The sequence below is a fragment of the Strix aluco genome, chromosome 3 (assembly GCF_031877795.1).
Source record: "Strix aluco isolate bStrAlu1 chromosome 3, bStrAlu1.hap1, whole genome shotgun sequence".
NCBI lineage: Eukaryota > Metazoa > Chordata > Aves > Strigiformes > Strigidae > Strix > Strix aluco.
The window spans coordinates 92,923,974-92,950,555 of record NC_133933.1 but is presented as its reverse complement, the minus strand read 5'-3'; the positions used below and the strand labels follow the sequence as shown (position 1 = coordinate 92,950,555).

The 26,582-nt window shown below is 42.3% G+C and overlaps 1 protein-coding gene across 2 annotated transcripts; it reads left to right on the top strand.

The window, feature by feature from the left end:
* The first annotated feature begins 1,427 nt into the window (after positions 1-1,427).
* NT5E (5'-nucleotidase ecto) lies at positions 1,428-26,427 on the top strand. 2 transcript variants are annotated; one of them, XM_074819628.1, is made up of 9 exons: positions 1,428-1,772; positions 6,346-6,568; positions 11,879-12,067; positions 16,228-16,425; positions 17,914-18,065; positions 20,627-20,735; positions 21,517-21,666; positions 23,226-23,426; positions 25,054-26,427. In XM_074819628.1, exons 1-9 carry the CDS (start codon positions 1,440-1,442, stop codon positions 25,209-25,211), a joined length of 1,713 nt encoding a protein of 570 aa, XP_074675729.1. In that variant the 5' UTR covers positions 1,428-1,439; the 3' UTR covers positions 25,212-26,427. The 2 variants fall into 2 exon arrangements, with proteins under 2 accessions (XP_074675729.1, XP_074675730.1); XM_074819629.1 differs by lacking the exon at positions 20,627-20,735 and having other exon boundaries at positions 17,914-18,003.
* The last annotated feature ends 155 nt before the right edge of the window (positions 26,428-26,582 follow it).

The window sequence follows — 26,582 nt, the reverse complement described above, 5'->3', positions numbered from 1 at the left end:
GGAGGAGAGGAAGCTAAACTCCAGATGCCACTTAGGGATTCCCCCGGGATGGGGTAGGCAGTGCACAGCGCAGTCATCCAAGGGAATCGAAATGATACCACACAGCTGTTTTAATTCAAGTCACATATGGGAGCACGGGGATAGTGGAGCATAGCCATCATGGAAGAAAATACAGGTTCATTCACTTTCCAGCCATCTGAGGAAACAAACAGACCAAATGAGTTCAGATTCCATCCCGCGGACTTTGGGTGCCCCAGGAAACCAGGGCATGACATCATCCGGAGGAAAGGAGGCAGCAACACGTAGAGCCTCTGTAATGCTGTGAGAAACATCACTTCTCTACACGGTGGGGAAGCTTCTGTTTTTAAGAAGAAAATCAGCTGGTCAGTTGCTGCTTACAACATGCGATTGTCCAAAAGTTGCAAGAAAGTATACAGAAGTTACAGCACTTCAGAAGCAAACTGTGAACAATTTCTTTCTCCAGATAATTTCATCACTTAATAGCAGTAGAAGATGTGGACCTACATGGTGGTCGCACGACTTAAAGAAGCATTTAGCGAGCCACCAGTCAGTTGGATTTGCCAAAGTGGTGATCACCCCACGCCATACCCCTAAAGAGCTGTTTATTTAAGGCATTGGCGGGTTTTCCCTTCAGCGTGCATATGCCAAACCACAGCTAAAAGCTTAGCATTTAACCACGGAAGGAAAGTCTTGAAAGCAGTTCACGAATCTACGCTGAAAACACTAGAGCTATAATTAAATCAACTCTTAAATAGTATAGCTCTTTTTAGGGCTGAAATAGCACTCTTTATTTTAAGTGTCGTTGGAGAAAGAGGAGGAGAGAGGTTGAGTGGCACCCCTAAAACAAACATTTTCATGGGAAGGTTTGGAAACTCCTTTCAGCGTACTAAACATTCACTAAGGCTTCTGTAGGCAATGGAGTTTGTCCTTTGGCTGCTGGCTCAATTTTCATCTCGTTTGACCTCGCGGCTGAAAGCCCGGCTCCGGCCCGGCAGCAGCTGCGGCGCGGTGAAGGACCCCGGGGGGGGCTGGGCGCGGGGGAGGTACGCGGGCGCGGGACGGTGCCTGCGGCTCACAGAGCCCCGAGGAGCGGCGGCAGGGGTGTCGGCCGCCCGGCGCAGCCGGCGCGGCGAGGAAAGGTCCCCGGCGGCCGCCCCGCGCCCTCGCACACGCCCCGCACACGCGGAGCACCTGCGGCTTCCGCGCCCCACGGGCAAGCGAGCGCCTTTGCTGCGGGCGGGTCGCGGCCGGAGGCTCCCCGGGGCGGCGCGCAGGCTGCGCGGGTTCCCCGGCGGCTCGCCCGCTCCCCGCCCCGCCGCGCCGCTCCCCGCGTCCCTCCTCCCGCTCCCGCCGCCACCACCATCCCCCCTCCACCCCGTTCTCCCTGGTTCCGCGGAGCGGCGCGGAGCCCCCGCGGCATGGCGGGGCTGGCGGGCGCGCTGTGGCTGTGCGCGGCGGCGGTGCTGGCCGCGGCGGCGGAGCTGCGGCTGACCCTGCTGCACACCAACGACGTGCACGGGCGGGTGGAGGCGCAGGGCGCGGGGACGCGGAGCTGCGCGGGCGCGGAGCGGGCGGCGGGCTGCTTCGGCGGCGTGGCGCGGCGGGCGGCGCGGGTGGCGGCGGAGCGGGCCGCGCACCGCAACGTGCTGCTGCTGGACGCCGGGGACCAGTACCAGGGCACGGTGTGGTTCTCCCGCTTCAAGGGCTGGGAGGCGGTCCACTTCATGAACCTCCTGCGCTACGACGCCATGGTAAAGCGGGCCGGGGGGCGGCGGGCAGCGCGGTGGGGGGCTTCCCCCCCTTGGGTGCTGGGGCTGTGCCTCCCTTTCCTCCCCTGCTGCCGTTTTCGGCATTGCCACCTCCTTGAGCGCGTAGCGTTGCATCGGAGGAGGCCGCCGGCCACGCTAAAATCGGGGTCAAAGCCGGCCGGGAGGTAAGCGAGGAGAAGAGAAGCCCTGTGCTAGGTGACGGGCACCCGGCCGAATGAAGTCGAGAGCTTGGCAGCCCCACGGGCAGCCCGAAACCGGGAGCTGATGCCAAGGCCACACAGAGAAAAAGACAGGCAGCGGCAGAGCTCCCCTTGGGAGAGGCAGGGGCTTGGGGCGGGCGGGGGCTGGACGGAGTCTGCTGGAGTGGGGTCAGCAGAGGTATGGAAGCGAGCCCAGCAAAAGCCGGGCGAGGAGCCTGGCCTGCGACGGAGGGGTTAACCCTGGCCGAGGCTCACAGCCTGCCCTGCCAGCTTCTGCCCTGCCAGCTTCTGCCCTGCGGGAAGGGACGGGTGGCACATGTTGGCAGTGCTGCTTTGAAGGGTGAGGATTTTTAGTTTTCGTCAGTCCCACCCTGGTCGTGTCCAGCCCCACCAGAGCTGTGGTCATGACGTGGTGTAAGCGACTGTGTGCAAGTGGCCCAGGGACTGTAACAGCGCATCTGTGCTGGAGCTCTCTGAGACGGTGCCAGTCCTGCACCTTTACTCTGTCTCTTTTGGTTGTCCAAGTGCTGAGAGAAGGGTGTGCTGAGAATTTGAGACTGAGATTGGAGGATGTCACTCCATGTCCTTAAATCTTTTGTGTCAGGACAATAGCCTATTAATGTATAAAGAATTGTCGTGGCTTATTTTGCTTGCATACAACCGCAGAAGGGAGAGAGATTAAAGTTATGTTTGAGAGTGACTGCATATTTATTTCATCCCAGTTGACAGCTTGAGGGGAAAATCTGTGCATATCGCATCCTCTGTCTTCATCTTTTTTGCCTTCTCTGGAAAGGACTGCACTTTCCTTTCCCAGGTAAAAATGGCTTCACCCGTTTCTTCCCTCTGCCTTAGAACAGCTACAGAGGGGAAAGTGATGCCCCAGTGCACTCTCCTAGGCTAAACACGCTTCATACCAGACAGACAGCTCTGTGAAGGACACAACTCCTTGTTCACATGGCCTAATGAATTGTTTCCTAATCGTAAAACTAACATTAACAGGGTTTTTCTTCCCATTGGTGACAGGTAGGAGTGTGTGCATTCAGGAATCATCCCCACTGAGAGCTGGGGAGCACTTTGGGGTTCTGCAGTGCAGAATTAGCTTGAGGTGGTTTTTCCTACCTTTCTTCCCAAAGCTGGCTGTCGTTTCTCAGCCTTGCGTTTGCTGGTTTGACTGGTTCATGGGCAGGATGGGAGCTTGTACAGTTCCTGATCATATCACAAGAAGAAATTCTTTCAGGCGAAATCAGCAGTATTGAACTAGTGCTCAGTTTTAGAAACACATTATGTAGGAAGCAACTGCAGACTGTTTAGGAGATCTCATGATCTTTTTCATCAGAATAAGATTAAAAAATAATTCCACACCAGAGCCAGAGGCTTGTATTGGATGCTAATGCCCTAGGTGAAGTAGTCAGCCACTTGCTCTCTGTGGAGGTGCTGCATATTATAATTTGAATATTGTCGGTGGATAGAAGGGGACAGGATAGACTGAGAAACTACAGAGACTTCAGGACCCTTCCCTGCTACCAAAGAGCCTGAGGACAAATGCTGAGTGTTGGGCAGTGCTGCAGCATCTTTTTCAATTCTTCTGTCCATGGACCATGGGGACCATGCAGTGAGGATGGGGGCGGGGGGCACAGGGAGCAAGGTAAGAGCCACACTGCAGAAGAGTGAGCTAGTGTTTCTTAAAGCAAAATTTGGGAAGTCACATCCCTAACAGAAGAGGTGGGGATTACTGAAATGGTTAGAAGTGAGATACCAGAGTAGGGTTACAAACAGGATGAAGGAGGGAACATGAGTCATAGAAGTTGTTACAGAATAGGGGCAGGAGCCTTACAAGGACTTAGGGCAGCCTTGCAGCATTAGAGGTTTGTTCCACGAATGGGGCAAATTTCCTTTTTTAGGTTTGCCTTTCTCTCTTTTATGCCTGTTATCACCTCAAGCTTATCTTCTCGCTAGGTATTGCCCTCCAAATTTTCTTGGCACTAGCCTTGCTTTTTGGTGTTAATTAACACCAAAATCCAAATCAAGTACCACAGAGGCAGTAATTGGAGGGGTGATAGAAGTCTTCTGGTTTTACTTTTAAATTGCATCCTTCTGTTAATTTTTATCCTGATTTTGAAATACTTTCAGCCTGGTTTCTTGTGAAAAGGAGGATTATATGATCACATGCTGTGTGCCTGAATATTTCTGAATATTCCCCCTTGTGACTTACGCTTATGTTGGCCAATGAATTCAGATTTGGTGAAGGGATATTGCACAGGTAGAGAGTCCTGGAAACTCTGATGTTAGGGTAGTTAGCTAGAGTACAGGAACCCCGAACGGTCCACATCCTCCTCCTCAGAGGAGGAGCTGCATCAAAAATAAAACTGTATTATTAGCCACCAGTGATTTCTCATGAACAAGAAACTTTATAACCACCCACACCATGGGAAAAGTTTTGATCAAAGCTTATATCCTAATGGACATGAAGTAATCCAAATGCAAGATACAAAGCCAAGAGAAACAAGGTTTTATAAGTGGTTGGTTGGGGGGGTTTTCACAACAAGCTAATGGCAGTTACATCCAATTCAAATTCTTATTTGAATTGCAACCTTTTTTTTTGGGGGGGGGGGGGTAATTGCATATTTAGGAGGAACAGAAGACATATGTATCAGCCGAAAGGAAATAGTTTGTTACCATTTTGAGATGCTCTACCAGTCTGTGGATGCCTCTTCAGAACATCAGTCAGCATCAAAATGAGTTTCCTTAGCGTGTTATTCTTTTTTTAATTTTTTTTTGTTAATCTTTTGCAGCAAATTAGATTGCAGTTAGAAAATGGTTAGAAATGGAATATAGTTGGAGTACATTGTGTCTTCCCAAGTCAGGATTTTCTTAAAGATAGTTCTCAGTTCTTTTGGAAAAGTCCTGCAGCAGCATGCCGACAATTTGGCTTCTTCCCTGGGGTGTGAGTAGTGTTTTCACTAGTGTCAGCAGGAGCAGTTTGTTGCAAACGCAAGTTACTGCTGATATCCTGATTTTTCCACAGGGCCATTGAGTACCTGTCTGTGGGAATCAGAGGAGTCAGAAGTCTTTGTCTCCCACAAAAGAAAGACACTGCCGAGCAGTTGATTGAAGTACTGAGCTTCCATGTCTGTGGTGGCTTCAGGGTCCTGCTTGGGTTGGAACGTGATCAGGGTTAATATAAACTGTTTGGGGAATAAAAGTTGGAACAAACACATAGGGGTTGTTTATCTAAGTAGAGCAGAGAGGTATATAAGTCTTTTTAGATGATGACTGTGACTTTCCCCACTTAATCTTCATAATGAAATTATGAGCACGCTTTTGTCCAGAAGAGTTGGCCTGGTGGCTTAAACACCCCTTTCATGCTTTACTTAGTTGCCACCTGAAAACTTGTGCCAAGTTACACTATTACCACGTTTCTACAGATATATCTTTTCCTTCACTAACACCTAAATATGCTACAAGGTTCTTGCGTATACTGTGCTTCTGCAAAGTTGCCATCTACAGAGGTTTTGCTGGCTGTTGCCAAACTTGTGGGCACAGGCGTGTGGCAATTTAGGCTGAGCATGAAAAAGGGGCGGGTAGGAGAAAGTTTCATGGCCCTTTAAGGTAAGTCCATTTTTGTTTGCTTAAGCAACCTAGAACAACTAAACATTCTCATCTTGTTGGTATTACCTTGCTAATGAATGAACCAGACTGCTCATTTTGTGTGATGGTCTTTGCACTTCAGTGTTACGGGTGCGCACAACCTACTGTGGATTGTCTGTGGAGATTCTCACTGGCTGATAAACATTAGAGCTTCCACTAGGTATTGATGATGACTAGAAAAAGATACTTTCTTGTTACACAAGAACTCTTAAATGTGAATTAAATATGTTTTTAAAAACTGTAGTCTAAGCACAAGCTCTTAAAACGTGTTTTATTTAAAGATAACAAATTTTGCCATTGGCATTTAACATTTTCTTTGGTATTTTTTTAAACAGTGTATTTTCCGTACACAAAATACCTGTTTTCCTTTGTGGTTATTGTTAATCCTCTTTCTTGCAGTTACAGGATAAAAACCCAGTGAGTTTTAATCTGGTATTTGATTACAAACACCTATTTAGATAGGTTTTGGATTTCAACTTTCACATCTATCTTAATATAAGAGAGTCTGAAAGCAAAAACCTAAACCTAAAAAAATTAACATTTCTGTCTTCCATGAGAAACAAGAATGTACTGGTTTAGACAACATAGGGTTTTCTTCCCTAGAACATAGATACTGTTTTCTCAAACGTACCTTATATATAATTTATGAGAGTATTTAGACTGAATATTGGAGGTAGGGTTTTATATTTTCTTCTTGCTTTTCACAGGCTTTGGGGAACCATGAGTTTGATGAAGGTGTGAGCGGATTATTGGATCCTCTTCTTAAAAATGCTAATTTTACAATCCTGAGTGCAAACATAAAGGGGAAAACCCCATTAGCGAACGAAATGATGAAATATGTTAATCCTTTTAAAATAGTACATTTTGACTCAGAATCAGTAGGAATTGTTGGCTACACTACAAAGGAAACCTCTTTTCTGTCACAGCCAGGTATGTTTTCTTTAGTATATAAGTTTATATCCTCTGTTACTATTTTATTACTTGCCCACTTGTTTGAATCCAAAGACAAATGTTTTCAGCTGAAAAGTGAGAAGTTTGTTGTTTTATCAGTATTTACTTGTATTATTCAACTTTGTAACTGCCTGATTTTTAAACTGGAGAAGGCTTGTTAACATTAAAAGCCATTTTCGTACAGACCTGAATTATTTAGAATCACTGAATTATCTAAGAATATAGGAAGGTCACTGAGATTGCAGGAGAGCTGGGGGGCCTTTGGGGTTTTTATTGTTGTTTGGGTTTTTAGATTTATATTCTTTTATATTTTATTGTTATTTATCCATTTAAACAAGTGTTAAAACATGAATACAGTTTGTCTCTAGAGTGAAATGGGTTCAAGACATTTCTCTGTGTGTTGAAATTTTGCTCTTGGATGCCTCCATGCTCAAGCCCTAGTAAAAGCAAGGAGAGCTTCATATGTGTTTTTGAAGCAGAAGTTGCCCAAGATGTTTTTAGCCTCTCAAATATTTCCAGAAATTAGACTACAGAAGGAACACCCATTCAGCTTTTACCACAATTGCTTCATTCATGGGTAAAATTAGAATTGATGAGGAAAAAGACTTCTCAATTTCTGACTATTTTTTCCAACATTTAAGGGGTTTTGGTTTGTTGAATTGTTTTTTTTTAGCAAAATAAAATGGTCTGCTGGAATGAGAAACACATTTAAATCAGCTGTAGGAGATCTGAGTCACTGCCTGCTCAAAGCTCAGCCCCCCTCTGACAAAATCAGACTTTCTTCCCTGGTTTTTGCAATAGGGATGTCCTAAGCACCAGTTTAAAACATTATCCACATTGAAAAAGGACTTCATATTATTACTTCTCTTTCCATTGCTTAGTAATAAAGAAGTAATGCATAGCTTGCTTGGGAAAAGGAATATTCAATACTTTGAGGAAGTATTAGAATATAAAACTGGTCCTTCTGTGCTTTTTAATTCCTATGCTGTATGTTTAAACTATCAGGAAGTGGACATCTGAGGTCAGAATAGACTTCTGTATCTCACTTCTATTTTACAGTGATGTGTTTTTGGAGTCCTTTCTTTTTTTCCCCCAATGAAAAAGAAAATTGATCTGTATTTTGTGTAGGCAATAGAATTTCACCTGTGCTTGAGGGCATGAGGGTAGATATCATCTGACATCATGCTAAGTTTGAAAAATGGACAGCCAGCCAAAATTGTTCTTCATTAAGGATTAATAAAATAGATCTCAGCTCATCTTCCAAACAACTGTGTTGGTGCAGTGAGGTCATCAAATTAACTTTCTTGCAAATAAATATACTAGAGGAAAACCCAGGTAGTGTTGGAATGATTCTCTGAAGCATTTAAATACATTTCCAATAACATCTAGACATCGTATTGAATGCCTCGGTATGCTGAGTCATTACAACAGAGACCGCAACTAGAAAAAACAGTGTTAAAAGGGAAAGCTTGTTAGCTCCGTAGCTGGAGCCGAAGCAGCCCTAAGCTAAGTGTATCCCACAGTGTAACTGGACAACAAGCAAGGCAAATTCTAACAGCAACATTTATAGTGATCAGAGTTTTTATAATTTTCTGCTTTGCCTTCTCAGTGTGTGGAGGAACATTTGGAAGCTTTGAAAATGTGAATTCAGGTTATGTTAGTATAACTCAGTGACTATATATTACTCGTGACCTAGCAATCCTTCAGACTGATAAAATCATGGTAGAGGTGGGTCGGTAATAAAATAATTATCAACCTAATTCCTTAGTTCAATGAATAAGATATGTTGTGAATTTCAAATTCAGCACCTTGCTTATCTCTGCACACTTCCTCCAGATGATTCAGTTTACTCAGACTCTGCAGCAATTGCTTTGGCATGCTGTACACTCTTAGGGCATTCTCAAGGCAAAAAGGAAGCTTGAAAATGCTGAAACGTGAATTCCTACATAACTGCTTTCTGTGGAAATCTTTTGTAAGTGTGATTTCTTCTATTGTTAAATCTCAATAATTTCCACATAATTACGAAATTACAACTTGTACTTTTCATAGTCTGCTTAAAACAGCTATCAACATACTTGAATACAGTATAAAGTCCTTAAATCTCAGTGTTTCCATTGTGAAGGAACAATTAATCTCTGCTGAAGGTATGTTAATGTTACTGTTTGGAAACCATAGGGATGGGGAACTCTTAGCACAATTTATAGATTACAGCCAGTTGGCAGTTTTTCTAAAGTTCTCCTCCATTTTGCTGTATACAGCTGTCTCAGCTGAATGCCCAGCCAGTTTTTGCACATCCTGCAAGAGTTGTTTATAACTTGGCACATAGACAAGAGTTGTCTATGTATTTGCTTTGCGCTGATAATCCCAAGACCATCTTTCTAGTATTTGATGGTACCAGCTCACTTGCGTTAGTTCTGCAATGATGTAAACCCCACAAAACAGTCAATGTCTTTACAGGCCCAAGAGATGCTACATACACTTTCAGTGGTGTGAAATAATGTATCTTATATTGTCCACTGTCTTTTTGTATAAGGTGAAAACCCAAAGCTGCTTACTCTGTAACCCTGCAGGCAGTGAAATGTTTACTAAACCTATCAACTTGGCAGAGTTTTCTAAAATGGAATTTTAAATTCCATTTATTCCACTTTATTCGCACTAGCTTGTGTAATATTTTTAACATGCAGCCAGTTCTTTTTCCTTGTTCATTTATAGCACTGTTTGGATGTTTTATCTGAAACTCTACCCCATTTAAAAAGAGAAGAGGATGTCACATCAGTTTAATGGCTTGAAAGAGAAGTGAAATACTGAGCAATAACTAACTTTTAAATCAGCACTTTATTTCAATTTATATTGTTTTGAAAAATGCGCAGTTGAGTGCTAAGCAATATATTGCTTTTTGCCTGGTTTCTCAGAGAAATGAGCACTGTGCAATTGCTCTTGCAGTCCCCTGCTGTATAACTTTTGATCCTGCTGGCCCATTTCAGCTCAATTAGATCAGGTGCTGAGATGACTAGGATATGAAGCTGTGTGAGATGCCACGGCTAGGTCACAGAGAGGGGGTGCAAGAAGGCCCTGCAGCCCCCAAGCAGGAATCCCTTTCTGAGGGTGAGGTGGGCAGCAGGCAGTTGCTGGGTTGGTAGTGCTGCTGCCTGCCCCAGCGCTGGTGGCTGCCTGTGCCCTGCCGTCACAGCCCTGGGAGAGAGACAGACTTACTGGCATGGGACAGGCCTTGTTTTTCCCCTCATTATGCAAGTAGGTTGGTTTGTTTTAATATGTATTGAAGGTTAATAATAATATGTCCTCAGTATATGATGCATTGTAGACCGCAGTGGCGTAGAGAGGTAGCAGAGCTGTTGCTGGTGGGGAGAGCTTGGTTATCATGGGCCACCTGGCTGCGTACCATGGGAGAAGTTAGCCTGCAGGCCACTGCGTGCTAGCACATCTAGTCAGTGGCTCACTCTTGCTCTTCGTTTAGAGGGCTCAGCTCTCTTTACAGAACTGGTCTCCACACTGTGGTGTGCATGGCTGGTGTAGCTGGTCCATGGGTGCAAGACGAGCATCTGAGGGGCCTACGCTCAAGGAGTTTTTCTCAGACTTCCCCTTTTGCCAGTAGCTCTGCATCAGGCCAAGCTTCTGTCAAGCATGAGGATGTACAAAGAGGGGCTAAAGCCGGTGGCTTCCTTCAGTCTGGAGAAGGAAGGCTAAGGGGGAACTAAGTGCACTCTTCCACTGTCTTAAGGGGGTTTATAGAAAAGACAGGGACAGACTCTTCCCAGAGGGGTGCAGAGAAATGACAAGAAACAATGGGCTTAAGTAGTACCCCAGGAAATTATGGTGGGACGTAAGGAAAAAATTTGTTACAGTAAGAGCAGTTAAACCATGAAACAGGTTGCCCAGAGAGGTTGTAGAATTTCAGCTTGCTCGGACAAGACCCTGAGCATCCTCAGCTGGCTTTGAGTTCCTGCTTTGAGTGGATTTTGGACTAGATGGCCCCCTGAGGTCCCTTCCAACCTCAATTAGCTTATGACTCTCTGATTCTAAGAAGAGGTCCACTGGAAGAAAATGTGGGGATGCACTGCACAATTCACTCTGCAATGTGCAGTACAGAGATTCCCTCTGGCAGTAACAGAACTATTCAATGGGTGTGGTGGTGAACCAATTTATGTAACCCTCTTTTATCTCTTCCATTGTAGCAGCTTCCTTTTCATTTCCTGAGACATTTTGCACTGGATTGTGAATTCGTTTCACTCCTCCCTTTGTTATGAAATAATGTAAATCTTTTGACTTTAAAGGCGTATTTCAAAATGGTTTGATCAAAAAACTCTTCAGGAAGGAGAGGAATTAGGTAGAGGGGGAATTGGTAGAAATGTTACTTGGTTGTCTTCACTGGAAAGTTTAGGATTACAGTTTCTTGACTCTTCTTAAACTCTATTCTTAAAACTTTGTGGAAGAAATTAGACTCTTACATAGGAAGTCCTTTTGCGCAACCCAAAACACTGTGTCCAGGATAAAAGTGCATGTTTGTCTAGTGCTTTCATAACTGTTTGTCATGTTAGAAAATTGCAGCGGGCACAGAAACCTTGTAGAAAGATTGTGAGTTTCCCAACATTGTGGTCCAGAAAAGGTTTCTTCTACCCAACTTTCCGTTCTTTAGGTTCTTGTTTCAGGATGGTAGCTCAGTTGTGGGCTGTGCTGTATTGGTATTACTGAGAGTGGTTCACATTAGGTGAGATAATTTGTGTAAAAAGGCAATTCAGAGTTTAGTGCAGGACTTTGAAGGAGGTGCTGCTTAAATCCTCAGTGGGAGAGAGGGGGAAAGAACGAGATGAGTATGGAGTAAAAAGAGAAAGATTTAACTCGGGAGAAGATAGAAGATCTCAAAGAAATATAATTTGGGGAAAAAAAAGCTTTATAGTACAATACAAGTTTTATACTCAAACACTTACTGACATATTTAGTTTCCTTTCTCTAGTTAAATAACAAAAGCCATTCAATTTTTGATCCCACAATTGGTGTCACTGGAATTTTTTTATGGAGTTACAACTTGTTTACTATAGGCAAGTACATACAACTCAGTGCAGGAATGCTGTATTCATCTAAGCACACAGGTGCTCCTGAGAGACTGGAGAAGATCAGGAGCTTGAATCAACTAAGGGCATTTGAAAGCCACTGACACTCAAAGTTCCATTAGTTTTACAAAATAGTATCCAATATCAACTATTTTTAAAAAAAACCTCTAGTATTTAAGGTACTTTGTAAATACATTCATGTTTGTTCTTTTTTTTTAAGGGGATGATATAGTCTTTGAAGATGAAATTGAAGCATTGCAAGTACAAGTGAATGAACTTACTGCTATGGGAGTGAACAAAATAATTGCACTAGGACATTCTGGTTTTACTGTGGACAAAAATATTGCCCAAAAAGTGAAAGGAGTGGATGTTGTAATTGGAGGACATACAAACACATTTCTCTATACAGGTATTTTACTTCCTGTTAAAATGTTGCTTCTAAAACAAAGCTGAAACTGTTTCTCTTTAAACTGGGAGAACTTTCACAAATATAGTTTAGTGCTGGCTGTACTGGGCCGGATTCATAGCTGGTACCTGTCCGTAACTTCCGTGGAAGAATTTAAAACAGTCTGTGAGCAAGAAGTGCCCTAACTCACTGAACTGTTCCTTAATGCTGTGGATGTTCGAGGTGACCTATACAAAGTAGGACAGAGGAAATTCTGGTGAATTACTGCCAAACGTATTGTATCTGTTTCAAGCTCACACATGTAAACAAGATGTTTACATTTAACGTTGTATGTGACTTAACAAAAACAATCAATCATTTAAGACTTCAAAAGTGATACCAATGTTTATTTTCCATAGAATCTGATTCTGTATTCATAAGTCTCCATTAGCCCTGTCATTAAAAAACTTTTCCCAAGTTTCCTGTCTTTTTCACTTCCTCTTTTAACCTCTGACTTTATTCTTCTTTCCCCTAGAGATAGACATCATTCCAGAGATGAACACTGTTGATCTGCTTTCTTCCACAGCAATGCTACTTTAGGTAGAACCTGCCATCAGCAGCTTCTCCAGTGCTGCTGCCTTCCCTGTGCCAGTGTGTAAGGACACAAGCAAAAGAAAGGCTGTTTATTTTAAAACCATCAAAGGTAGCTCATTAAATTTAGCAGAAACTTCATTAACTGGTTGAGAGTATAACAGGAACTCTGTAATTTTCAGCAAAATTTCCCTTGTGCCCCAGCCACAGGGGTAGAACTAGGTACCCTAGGATCTTAACCACTTATAGGTTTGACACTGTCCTCTCCTCTTTCTACTCTTCTCCTCTCACTTTCTCATGCCTGTTTTTGTCTCATCCAGGCTTTCACCTTTTACTATTCCACATGTTAAACAGAAAAAAATAGCATGCTACAGTTATACATTAAGCAGTTCAGAATATCTCTTGAAGTTAGCCTCAGGGACAATTTATTATGCAAAGCATTTACACACCTGCAAGTCAGGGGCTGCAAACACTTAGGGGTGCAGCAGAGAGGTGACCAAACTGGAACAGATGGCAGGATCATCCATCCCAATGTCTTTTCTCCAAGAGTGACTGAGGCAGAATGGTGAGGGAAGAGCGGACAAGCCTGTAGAGATGCTGTACTCAGATCTGACCCTTCTCCCAACAGCTTGCAGCTCAGGGACTTCCCAAGCCCAAAGTAGTGTCTTGGTATTTACTAGTTCCCACCAGAACTTCTCTTCCCTGAACTTCCCCCATCTCCCCTTGAGCCCCTTCAGCCTTTTGCCTTCACAACAACTGGTGGCAGGGCATTCCACCACTGACCTGCACTTCCTGCAGGGACCTTGGTTTTTTATCTGTGTGCAGCCCTTTCCCCATTGGCTGCAGCAGTTTTTTCAGCAGTTTTATTAAGGTATTTTAAGATGGGAAAGTCAAGGATGCACATAGTATTCAAAGTGTGCATTCATTGTGGGTTTACACAGTGGAATCCAGATTCTTTTGCACAGGCTTGTTGTTCAATGGCTGTATAGAGTTTGTGCCTCTAAACAGTAACCATAGTAGTCAGAATGCATTATGGGTGTGGTCCAAAGAGGTGCCGCTGTTCACAATTTGGAATTGTGATCTGAAGTGCTCCACGAGTTGAGGTATCTGAGTTCATATCTGTAGAAGTTCACGTGCACATCTCTTGTCATCCCAGAGAGTACCCCACTGTCAGACTAGACTAGGTCAAGCTGTTCCATCTCTCCCTATTTGAAGCTGTTCAGGATTCACAAGGCCAGAGATAGCACATGGGATGGGACTCTACAGCCTTCACATTAAAGACCTCAGCTGGGGGTGGGTTCTGATCCCTTTTCCAAGGGGTGTACTGCTTTGATAAAACAAGTCTGTCTTACTTTTTTATTAACACTGGAGAGGTGAGAAAAGTAAAAAGTACGAAGAAATATCTAGGAGAGATACACCAAAAAATATGTATCCACTTATTTAGTCAAGATACATTTTTTGACAGAATATGTTCTGAGTATATAATTTTTATTCCAAGTGCTGAGAAGCACTTGCTGATCCATCCAGGAGCACCATGAATGCATGTGTGAACCATTCCCTTCTGAGTCAAAGCCATCAGCCAACATTCACAATGAAATAGCCACATCTGTGCAAGTGATTTGACTGCAGAGTAAACATCTAATTTTAAGTGTCTGTGTAGGTGTCTATGTATTGGGTTTGTAGAACTGATTCAAACAGTAACAGTAGTTTTAGGTTAGAGCTTTTAATTTCTGGTTTACATCAGAAAGGATGTTCTGAGAACGTAGTGTGTTGGCTAAAACAAGGTAAGAAAATAGGCAAGCGTTACAGGTTCTTCCGTTACCCAGTATGAGTTTGTGCATTTGTAATGAAACAGCATCTCACACTTTGACTGATTCTAGTGCTGTTTTCTTTGGGGATAAGATGCACTGAAAAGTCTTTTCATTTCAGAAGGAACACATCTATGTTACAATGGAATAATGTCATAATGATAAGTATTGCTTCAGAAAGCAAGAAATGAATAAGGCTCTGGACAAGCACTTAATCATGCACAGCTGATGTAAACTAAAATGATGACTAGAAAGCATAGCTTTCTCTTGCTAATGCTCTGTTTATTCGAGGACTACACAGGGCAAGAGATCAAAACGGATTCATTTTACAGTTCAAAAAAACCCAAAGCCACTTTTGCATGCAGGGTTCTCATTAGCTACAGGAGTTCTTAAATTCTTCCCAAAATAAACATCGAATGGTGAAGAGGCACCAACAAGAAACCAACTCTGTCGGCCAGTCTAAAAGTAGAAAAAAGCAGTTCTCTGGTAAATTTGGTTCTACTTGTAGTTTGTTACAGCCATAGTCCCTGGAGAAGAGGGGGGATTAGAGGTAAATGTGAATCATATTGGCGTTCTAGTGTGGAACATTTGTCATGCTGCTTATTCCAGGATTTCATATTACGTAAAGAGCGGTAAATGGAGGGAAACTGTTTGTTCTGTGAGCAGTGAAGTGAAGAGCCTGCTTTCCTGCGGATCCATGTCCTCTGCGCCTGCTCCCCCATGCCCCTGCCCCACCGGCACCCCAGCTCTCGCCAACACATGGATGGGAAATGCCACCAGCTTTGGGACAGGAGCAAGCAGCAGGCGTTGGCGTGGCGCTGCAGTGGGGCCTGCCACGCAGCACGCAATGCCTCCCAGAGCTGCCCGGTCCTGGTCTTTGCTGATGGGGGGGATAGAAATACTGATGGGAATATCAGCGGGGAGTGATACTACTCAGATAATACTGTCAAGGAGACAGGGACAAGGCTGGTACCCTTGAGACAAGAGCTGTGCTGTGTAGTTTTCTTTGCCACTTTCCTCCCCTGCGTGTTTTCTGAACGCTGTGGTAGCCTATGTCAATTGAGCTCTCTTTTCTCTGTAAATGCCTTCCTTTAATCTGTCTGTTTCCAAGTCCTACATCTAATCATCCTTCAAACTTTGCAGGTTGATAGGACTTTTAAATACATGACCACATAACTAATGCTAAGGAAATTTGCTTTTGCAGAGAGTTTGCAGCCTCTCTAAAATTTTGGAGGCTAAGTTTGGTATAGTAAAAAAAATCATTTGGGTGTATGCACAGACTCACAGAACCTGTTGTAGGTATTCTGACTACATATTATCAATAAAAATAGTTCAGACTTTTTCATATCAAGAAGTCCTATGTATGTTTTACTAACATTCTCATTTTCTATCTGATACAGAATAATGTAGTGTGAAGGTTTAACAATAAACTTTTCAGCCAGAGGCTGGTATGTGAGCATTACTGAGAGGTTTAGATTGAAATAATTGGAATGAAAAGTTCCTTTGTTGCTATTGTGACATGATGTCATGGAGGAGAGTGCTGTCACAATTTAAAAAACACTGTGGCAGTTATTAGAGCTCATGTCCTGAAAACAACATTGTCTCTTATGAAATCGCATAACTGAACAATCAAATGTGTGCTTGTCGTCCAGTACTTTCATTGTTGTTTCTGCTTAATATCCTATCTGGTTTTTTAAAGGCTGAGAAACATTTGAAGTGTCATTCTAATAATTCCTTGAAGGTCACATGAGCTGAAGACCAGCTTTACATGCTTGTTTCATGCAGGCACCCCACCCTCTACTGAAGAGCCAGCTGGCCCATATCCGTTCATGGTTGACTCAGATGATGGGAGAAAGGTGCCAGTTGTACAAGCTTATGCTTATGGAAAATATCTTGGTTACTTAAATGTTACATTTGACAAGAAAGGAAATGTAGTTGAAGCAGTTGGAAACCCCATTCTGCTGGACAGCAGTGTTCCTGAAGGTATGTAGCCTAGACATTTGCACTTGCCTGCAGCACTTTACTACAATTCAAGTGTTACTATGTTAAATACACAGTACAATGTCAAAGAAGAATTGAGCTTTCTTCCTGAGCTTGCAGTTCACTTCTGTATAGGGTTCAGGCTGTGTTACAGGTGTACCCGTTTGCATCTACTTTTCTTTCTGAACAGTGGCCTTTGGATATACACAAATTCAGTGTATGTTTTTGTCTATTTAAAATCACTACAAGTCTTTTTGTAGGAACTCAGGTGATACACTACCTCACCATTTAGCAGACCCCATTTTAGCTAGCCTTGTAATTATGATTTAAAATATTATGAAGACAAATTTACACTGATTTGCCAGAGGCTGGGTTCTTCAGAACAGAGTTTAGGGCAATAGAGTGGAAATGTTCCAGAAAATAATTGGAGTACTCTGGCAATGTGCAAATATAATATACAAACCCAACAGCTTCTTGTTTTCAATGCTGAGTGTGTTCAGTGTTTCAGCTCTGAAACATTTAAAGAACTGGGAAGAAGAGAGTCTCTCTGTTGCTTTCTGTTCGTAACTCTGTCCGAGCTCTCTTACCTACTTCTGTATTATCCAGGGCTGGTTCTCTAGTCTTTGTTTCTTGTCCAGTGCTTGCTGTATGAAGCTCTGAGCTTTTATCAGACTTTCTAGGTTCTACCAGAGTATTTATTTCAAAAATCCTTTAAAAATGATGTGTTCATAGATATTCTTATTTACTATGTTATTCTCAGTGTTCTATTAATGTAATGAGATGATATAAAGAGGCTTTACATTCTCTCTCTGATATCAGTAAAAGTAAAAATTCAGATACACAGGCATTCCCATTTTGTAAATGTTGCTGTTGCTGACAGTTACATGACAAATTGCTTAAAATTAATAGCTGATATTATCTGTCTGTATATACAAGTATCTTTGTTTCTTTTTTGAAAGAATTAGATTTGTACCTGGCAGACAGATGTGCATAGAGAATTAATTTCTATCAAGGGTTCATCCCTTGACATTGATATTTGAGCTAGTATTCCTTTTAACACTACATTAAATGGAAAGAAGCTATAATTAGGGGAAAAAAAAGGATATGATGTCAAATATTTAAGACCAAGCTCACTTGTCTATTAAAAATTCTTGTACAGAATTTCTCATCTGTCAAGAGAGGTGCTAGAAACCCCATTGGTCAAAGGTTAGAACAGGACTGGGCAGAAATATTTTTAGGTGTTACAGAGGAGATAACCTTGCTGTGGCACAGGAATAGCTTGTTCATTTGATTGTCCTGTCCTGCCTGCTCCCTTTACAGTCTTTGTTTGAAGTGAGTGTAGATGTCATGTTGCTTGAAGAGCCTTTAGGGAAAGTGTAACATTTCAGAATCATGAAGAGCAGGGTTTTTTCCCAAGCTTTGTATTCACTGAAATGTCATTAATATGAGATACGTGCAATGCTTATTTTACACTTTTATACTACTTTATAGATGAGGACATTAAAGAAGAAGTGGAAAAATGGAGGAAAAACCTGGGGAATTATTCTAAAGAGATTGGAAAAACTAGTGTTTACCTGAATGGTACAAACCAAGCGTGCCGTTTCCAAGAGTGTAACATGGGAAATTTGCTTTGTGATGCTGTGGTAAGACATGGCCACCATAGGTGACAATCACATCTAAATGTTACTCCAGAGCTATCAGATGAAATGCTCCCAGGCTCCAAACTATCAGCACACAAGCTCTGTGCTGCTTTCCAACACCATAACTTCTGGTGCGTCCCTAGAATGATCTGTCAGAAGCAAAGCTATAATGAATCTTGCTGTATAGAGGAAGGAGCGGTTTATTCTTTGCATATATCCGCATACAGAGAATGGCTTGTTCACAGCTGTCTCTGAAGCTGCAGTTTTAAGAGACACAGCCATCTGCTCTAAAATCCCAGCCCATTCCTCAAGCAAGGAGGAGAACTCGGCTCCCCTGTCCCTCTCCCGCCCTGCTACTGGTCCCCTGCTCGCAGCACTTACCGTCTGCCCTGTCATTACTCACTGAGCTCTGCTGTCACCCTTTTTTAATGCACTAGCCCAGGAAAAAACCTTCTGGGTAGTTTTTTGCAGAATTACTGAAACGAATTGTCCCTCTGAAGAGCCTAAAATGTGCCAGCTGAAGCAAAGGAGGGGGAAAGGCCATACACACAGCTGCGTGCAGAAGAGGTAAAAGCCCCCAGCACCCAGCTCAGAGGGAGCCACTAGCCCCTGCTGCATCCTGACAGATATCATTGGGCTTAACAGTCACGTAGCACCAGAAGGTCTCTTTACAAAAAGTTGCTTCCATTTTTTAAATTAGCTGGTTTTGTTTTACTCTCCCTCAGCGGCACCATTTCCTTTGGGTGCTCCAGGGAAAAATGTTCACAAATGTGACTCTTTCCAGAAAATGAGCATTGCCATAAATGTCTGGCAGCATTGCCACAAAGTCAGGCTTTGAAATTGCTAACAGTACTGTGTGAGCTCTTGTTTTAAACTGCCTCTTCTCAGGAGTGGAGAGTTACAATCCATTCATTGATTATGAGTTACGAACTTAAGAATATCTCATGGATCTGGCCATAGGCAATAACTTTGATCACTAAGCTGGAGCCACAAAGCATTTACACACCTGCAAGTCTGAGGCTGCAAACACTTGGCATAGGGGTACAGCAGAGAGCTGGCCAAACTGGAACAGAGGACACGACTGACCATCCCAACATCTTGTCTCCAAGAGTGACCAAGGGGAATGGTGAGGAAAAGAGCGTACTCCTGGACAAGCCCATGGAGATGCAGTACTCAAATCTGTCCCTGGCTCCCACCAGCTTGCAGCTCAGGGACTTCCCAACCCAGAAGTGGTGTCTTGGTATTTGCTACTTCCCACTGGAAGTTCTCTTCCCTGAACTTGCCCCATCTCCCTTCGGCTGCCTTCAGCCTTCACAACAGCCAGTGACAGGGTGTTCCACCACTGACGTGCACATCCTGCAAAGACCTTGGTCTTTTGTGTGTGTGCAGCCTGCGCCCGCTGGCTGGATGCCTGCTGGAGGCCAAGGAGTAGTCCTTGCACTGGAACACTTGGTCCCTCTCCAACACTCTTCACACCACTCATGATTTTACAGGCTTCTCAAATATTTTCCTCCCATTGTCTCTACCAGGTCAGACAGTCCAAGCACACATCATCATTCTATGTTCAGAAGCTTTTCTGTGTCTTTGACCATCCTTGTCACCCCTCTCTGAATCTCTTTTACATTTTTTATCATTCTTGAAATGAGAAAAGACACTGATTCATATCTAGCCTCTGCATGCCCTTCTTGATTTTATAGACTTCTGTCATGTCCTTCTTGTATTTCTTTTTCTCTGTGAGACTGAAGTCATAACTATAGTCATTCCTGTACAAAAACTAGTCCATCCCTTCCATTATCCTTGTTTCTTTTCTCAGCTTTTTTCTGTTCTGCTCAGTTATTTCTGAGGATTAACACTGTAGGCTTATCATCGTTATGCAAGTGAGTAAATACCCAGTCTCCATGTTCTTTACTACTTAAGATGCTGCAAGCAAATACTATCTTGTCCTTACATTTTGTCAGTCTTGCCACTGTTGGAGACATGATGCTGTGCAGAGTAGACTTTTGGGTCTTTTGATCCAGTATACCTGTTCCCTGTTCCTCCACTCTTCTACATCCTTCTAGTTTGCCAAGACCATTCCAAATATTAAAAACCAATCTTGGAGAAGCTGAAAAATATTAATTTCCTGCAATTTACAACAAGAGCTAGATTAATTTATACATTCCCCTACATGTTTTTAATGTACAGCCAAATTTAAGGTACTCTTCACTTCCCAGTTGTCCAAATATGCTGAAATCATTTGTCTTTATCATAGTCATTGGAATAAAAAAAAATCATCCTTCCTTTGCTTAGCTGACCTGCTCTGGTCGTGTCATATACCCACTATGGGAAAGTTCATTACAGAAGAAGGGAAATATTTTTCTTGTTAAAAGTTTAAAAGAGCAAAATACTTTAATGTGGTTTGCCTTGTGTTTTTTTAATAATTATTTTACAGTGGGGCTGAAGGTAATGTCAAAGAAGATACAAAACCTTTGTCTCGTTTCAGTCTCAGATTGTATTGGGTGTAAATTTCCAGAGCCTAGACTAAGTGAAGATTAAAAATCAGTTTAAACATTGTCCTTTGGTAGCTTTATGAGAATGTCAGACGCCCGGATAAAAAGTCATGGAACCATGTTTCAATGTGCATCCTGAATGGAGGTGGGATACGGTCACCCATTGATGAACAGAGCACTAATGGTATGTAAAATTACAAACTGAACGACAACTTTATCAAGAAGGAAGAATCAAGTTATCATGTAAGCCTGAACACAATGGGCTTGTTTTGATGGGATTTGCACAGTGTTTGGAAATGACTTCAAACTTTCTCAAATGGTTATCCATCATTAGAGCACAACTGCACTCAGGCTGACATTATCAGAAGTCACTAGCATTGTTTGTACACAATGCTTTTTATAATTTCCCTCTCTCCTTGCTGCCTTGAACAAAGAAAGAGTGGATATTCTTCACCTCCTGCTGTAGAGGGCCATCCAGTATGGTCGATGGGAGCCTTCTGTAGTCCGCTGCAGAATAAGTAAATTCTCGATTTTTCTGAGTGCTAAGATTTTACAGTTTTTATTTTCCTGATAAATGAAACCTGAAAACAAATACCTTTTTCAGCTTAGCTAGATCTTTCTGTAGGACTATGTGAGTAAATCTTAAGCAACTGGAAAAACTGCCTTAGTAAAAATAGCTGTGTTTCTTCATCTTAGGTTGGTGGTTTGTAATCTCTTTTAGTAGAGTTATTGGAATAGCAATAAATGCAGTTACATCAAACTCAGATTTATTGGTCTTGATACTTGCAGGATGATAAAGATGCAGGTTCTTTGACCGGGATAATATATGTGATTGTCACCTCCACTGGCCCTCATTTTCTTAAATTATATTTGCCATGTTCATTGTCAAAAACATACTGTTAAACGATCTTAAAATAATTCTGTAAATTTTTTAAAAAAAAGTAAATAAAGTCTCATTCCCCCAGGTAGCATTACTGTGGAAGACTTGCTGTCTGTCTTGCCATTTGGAGGTCGTTTTGATTTGGTAAGGGTAAAAGGCTCCACTCTGAAAGAAGCTTTTGAGCACAGCGTGCGCAGATACGGAAGAGGAAGCGGAGAGCTGCTGCAGGTTGGAGGTACGTTTTCTTCCTTCCTCTTCTCAGTTTTCCAAACCAGCCATCCCTTCTGTTGGTCTGGAAGCCTCTTTAAGAATGGAAATCAAGTCGGGCATACATCCTAGCCCTGCTCCTCACATGTGCCAGCTAAGTAACACTCTTTATCCTGCGTATGTTTAATTGAGCCACTGCAGCACACAGGCCATCACTGTTCCCTTCAGCAGAGACAGGTTTCCCAGTTGGTCCAGTAACCTGTAAAGGCAGCAGTTTAACACTACGGTTAACTACAGGAAGATGTAATTGAGTGTAGCTGTAACACAGTAATAGCTACAACAAAGTCCAGTTTTCAGTTCTTCACTGGCAGCCTACCTGAAACCCCAGACTGGGTATCTTTGTCAGTTACTGCAAAGTTCAGTTTATCAAAATAATTTTGTGTCATTGCCTAATAACTGCTGACAGTTTTAGAGTTAATCCAAGTGGGCTATGGAATGGCTGCAGTGAATTTCTAAATATTTTAGGGATGAACAGTTTATTATTAAAAACATGGGCATTTCTTGAATTGCAGCTTCCCATGTATTTATCCAGATGTGTACTAGGCTACAGTCATGTTTATTCGTGGTCTCTCTGTGATGCAGCACAGATTTTATTGTTTATTAAGCAGAAAAGCTAAACTTCAAGGGCAGGGGCTGATGGATTTCCCCCCCTCCATGCCTCTGCCCCCACATATAGGCTGGTGATGGGGGCCCTACCCCCCAATGTAATCTGGAACCCCCACAGGTCAAGGACCCAACCCATGTCTTGCACTTTCACCAGTAGGTTACCACGTTCTTAGCTACCACTAAGGTAAAGCAGCAGCAGTCCCTCTGCTTGCTGCCTTCTCACAGGAAAAGAAGATAACTAGTAGCCCTGGAAAGGGTTCAGGACAGAAGATCCAGAGCAGGAAGAGTGCCAGGGTTGGAAGAGCGTCTGTGCTTTGGACGAGCTTTAGTAGCTTCCTGATCAGCAAATTCTTGGCAGTGCTGTTCTGGGGGCCTAACTCTCCCCAGGCTTTGACCGAAGAAAGCTCACAACTAGAAATGTTACTTCTCCTACTCCTAGTGAGTAGAAACCGCAACTTTCAGCCCTGGCCTGGCTTTCTTTTTCAGGACACTACCTATTATCCATAATAGCCGCTAAGTTAGGGTGGCTGGCTGGCTTTAAAAGAAGTCATTTCAGCCAACAAGCCAGGGGAATGAGAAAGCATATGACTACAGAAATAAGGGAGGGTATTTTTATCTTGCAGTATCCTGATCCTGTGACTGGTAAGTTCCTTCTGTGGAGTAGTGAAGAGAACAGATGATCAGATAAGTAACTGAGGTGGGACAGTGCTTCAGCAATTCTCTAATCTCATGAATTTTCTTGCATCTTATGTAGTATGCAATGAAAACAGGGCATTAACTGATATAATTCAGAATGATACAACCTCTCAGTCAGAGAAGCTAATGTAAAGGGTCGGCTGAAGATAATGGAGGACGCTGCTTCTAACCCTCTGTGTTCAATAGGCACCACATAAAGTGGCACTCAAACATGTATTTTTGTAGGCATCCACGTGGTCTATGATCTCTCCAGAGCCCCAGGAAGCAGAGTTGTTAGCTTAGAAGTGCTTTGCACAGCCTGCCGAGTCCCAACCTATGTCCCACTCCAGATGGATGAAATATACAATGTGACTCTTCCATCCTACATGTTATTTGGAGGAGATGGCTATCATATGCTGAAGGACAAAAATCTGGGATACAGTAAAGGTAAGTATGGGTACTGACAGGATAGCAGACCAACATTTCCCAAAAGTTAAAAGATCTTTCTGTAGTACGAGTCTCAGACTTTTTGCTTTTACTGGATAGATTAAATTTGCTTCTACTCTGACTGCTCTGGAGTGCTAGTTTTGGTTGTAGCCAGCAACTATATTCTTTTTCAGTTAAATCACAAGAGTTTCAAAGAGAAATTGAGCCTTACCAATGCAGCACTGCTAAGAGAGCAGTTCTGAGATCATGATAAACCAGAAAAAAAGCAAAATACACACTAGAGTACATATTACGTGTACTGCCTTGCACTTGGACTCATTACTAAACAGTACATCAAAAGCGCTATTTTAGACTTTAAATTGCCACTGTACAGAAGTATTTGCAAAGACAGACTCATCACCTCTACTACTAAAGGATGTGCAGCTCAGGTGAGCAAGAGGGCGAGGGGAAAGATGCCGACTTGCTCTGCGGGAACTATTCTGCCCCTCCAGAAGCAGCAGGACTCTTGTGAGTTCTGCGGGCAGCAGCACGCAGGGTGCCGACAGACACCACGCTGGAGAGGTAGGAAGGAGGTGTTTCACAATGCTCTCTTAAGATCCTCTAAAGTTGCATGCAAACTGTTAGAAATGCTGCATTCATACAACTGACATGTACATCTTTTAGGACAAAGGGAAACGTGAAAAAAATGTTGAGATTAAAATTCATTACTTCTGAAAACACAGAGAGGATGTAGTGCTGTATTTAAAAAAAAAAAAGTATCTTCTAGTAGCATCTACATTTTGCAGAACTTTAATTTTGTATGTTCGGCTTCTAGATGGTAAAAGCACGCTTTTACCAAAAAACTTTTCCTTTTTGGACTTTCATTACAGACTATTTTTTTGGTTCCACAGGCTGTTTCAATTTAAAATTGATTCTCACAGGTAGGATTTACGTTTTAAATTAGGTTCAGCGTGCAAGTTGCAAATTTGGGGAGGCTGTAGTTTTCAGTACGTATCTGTATGCAGAAATAAATTCATATAGAGAGGAATTGTTAGGAATAATGAAAGGGAACAACTTGACAGGTTCTGGTAAAGTTTTACAGTATAGCAGAGGGGAAAAACTATGATTACTTTTAAGATGGAAGTGTTGCACTTTAGAATTGTAAGAGCTTGAATCAGAAGGGGCTCATGACATGGTTGGCAACAGTGACTGAAGAGGATCTTCCACTGCAGAAAATCCACATCATACTTTGTGTGCACGCAGCAGCACACAGACTGGAAATTCTTCCTGAAAAAAAACCCCAGTTAAATTTGAAAAGGTCCAAGCGGTAGCTTTGCCAGATCTATGGCACTCTACCCCAAGCAGGTGGAAGACCATCTACCTAAATCTGACTGGAAGTTACAGCGGTGACAGATGCAAAACAAAACAAAAAGCGCGCCAGACAGTCCAAAGAGAATTCTTGTTTTATCTGTGCACAAGAAACAACTCCACACCCCTACACTGTCTTGCTGTGTTCTGATTCAGCATGGCAAACTAGAAAACAGTTTGCTTTAAGATTTGAGCTAAAACTGCAATTTTTAGACAGGTTTTTAAATTTTGGTTAAGAGCTAGGCTGCTACAGAGGATACTAATTTTTTTGTTTGTTTAGGTGAACCTGATATTGAGGTTGTTTCCCGTTACCTCCAGAGAATGAAGAGAGTTTACCCAGCAGTTGAAGGTCGAATAAAGTTTTCTTCTGGAAGTCTTATTGAAGCAAGTCTCACCCTGATTTCTGTATTATTCACTGTCACATTCTTGCATACTTGAGTTTTGCTCTCAGTGTTTTTGTTTGGAGGAAGGCAAGAGGAGAGATGATGATAATGAAGGAAAAAGATCACAGTTCTCTTACACCTTAAAATGAATGAGTGTTTAGGTTTCTGCATGTCAACAGTAAACAGCACAAGCAATTGTCTTTAACCTGGCACTGTGCAGAGTGAGTGGGCAGAATTCATGACTTCTCTTAGTTTGGATCAGCAGGTACCCGCAGTTCAGTTTGAGGTCTCAAGAAGCAAAGTTTCAGTGAATATTAATACTCCCTCATAAAACAACCACTGACTGAAACAGGGATACTTTTAACTTGTCGAATTCTTTTACCTGCTTTAGATAGAGTTGATTAAGAATCTGATTCCAGTAACGTAAACAAGCTTCTATAAATGAGTTTATTATAGGTGTATATACCTTTCTTTGATCTCTACTCAGGGTTAAAGCTTTCAATCTAATAATACTACTTTCCTTCCAGTCATATTTATCATACCTACTCCAGTGCCTCAAGGAGCTGGATTAAACTCAGTGTCATTAAAAGCATGAGATCCATTTACATGCAATTAAAAGCTTCTCCATTTTAGTTTTGAAGATGCAGCATCTCACTTATGTTTTCCATTAATAAAGGATGCAATGAAAGCTTGATTCGATTTTGATTAATTTTAACAGATTGAGTATATCTACTTCACTATTTAATATGACCAGCTTGGGGACTGTATCTAGAGTGAGAACACAATCTATGATTATGTTTCATACAAATATGGTCAGTTTTACACCTTCTTCCAAGACCAAATCACAGGACTCATGACCATTACTCTGTATCAGCAGTGTGCAGAGAGAATGTGAGATACACACATTGACTCCTGCAGCACTGTGGCAGCATTTGGAAGTTGCTCAGTAATGGGGCTTTTTACAGCATAACCTGGCTTTATCTTAACTGTGGTCCTAACTCAAATGTCTGTCTCTTCTATGGGGAGGCTGTGTTTAAAAAAATTGCAGTTATAAGACATACGCTAATGAGTATAAAATCAGAAATCGGCTTAAATGCCAAGTTACATTTCTGACACTTTATCAAGAAATGATTGCTCATAAATGAGTGCAAATGATGATTATTTTTCTAAGATCATTCACATCTGGAATTCTGGCATCAACATGTTTCCATGTTTATTGCTGTATTAAACTGATCAGTGTTTTGAATAAACCTGCTTTGTTTTTCTGGAAAGCGCACTATGCACTCACTTCTTAAATTCACTGCACCTGCACACTTGGAGAAGATGCATTTACATAAATATTCAGTATGCTTAAATTTCAAGACTTCATCAGTTTCTGCATAAATTCAAGAGTTGTGCATGAAAAGATCTGGACTATACAGCTGCA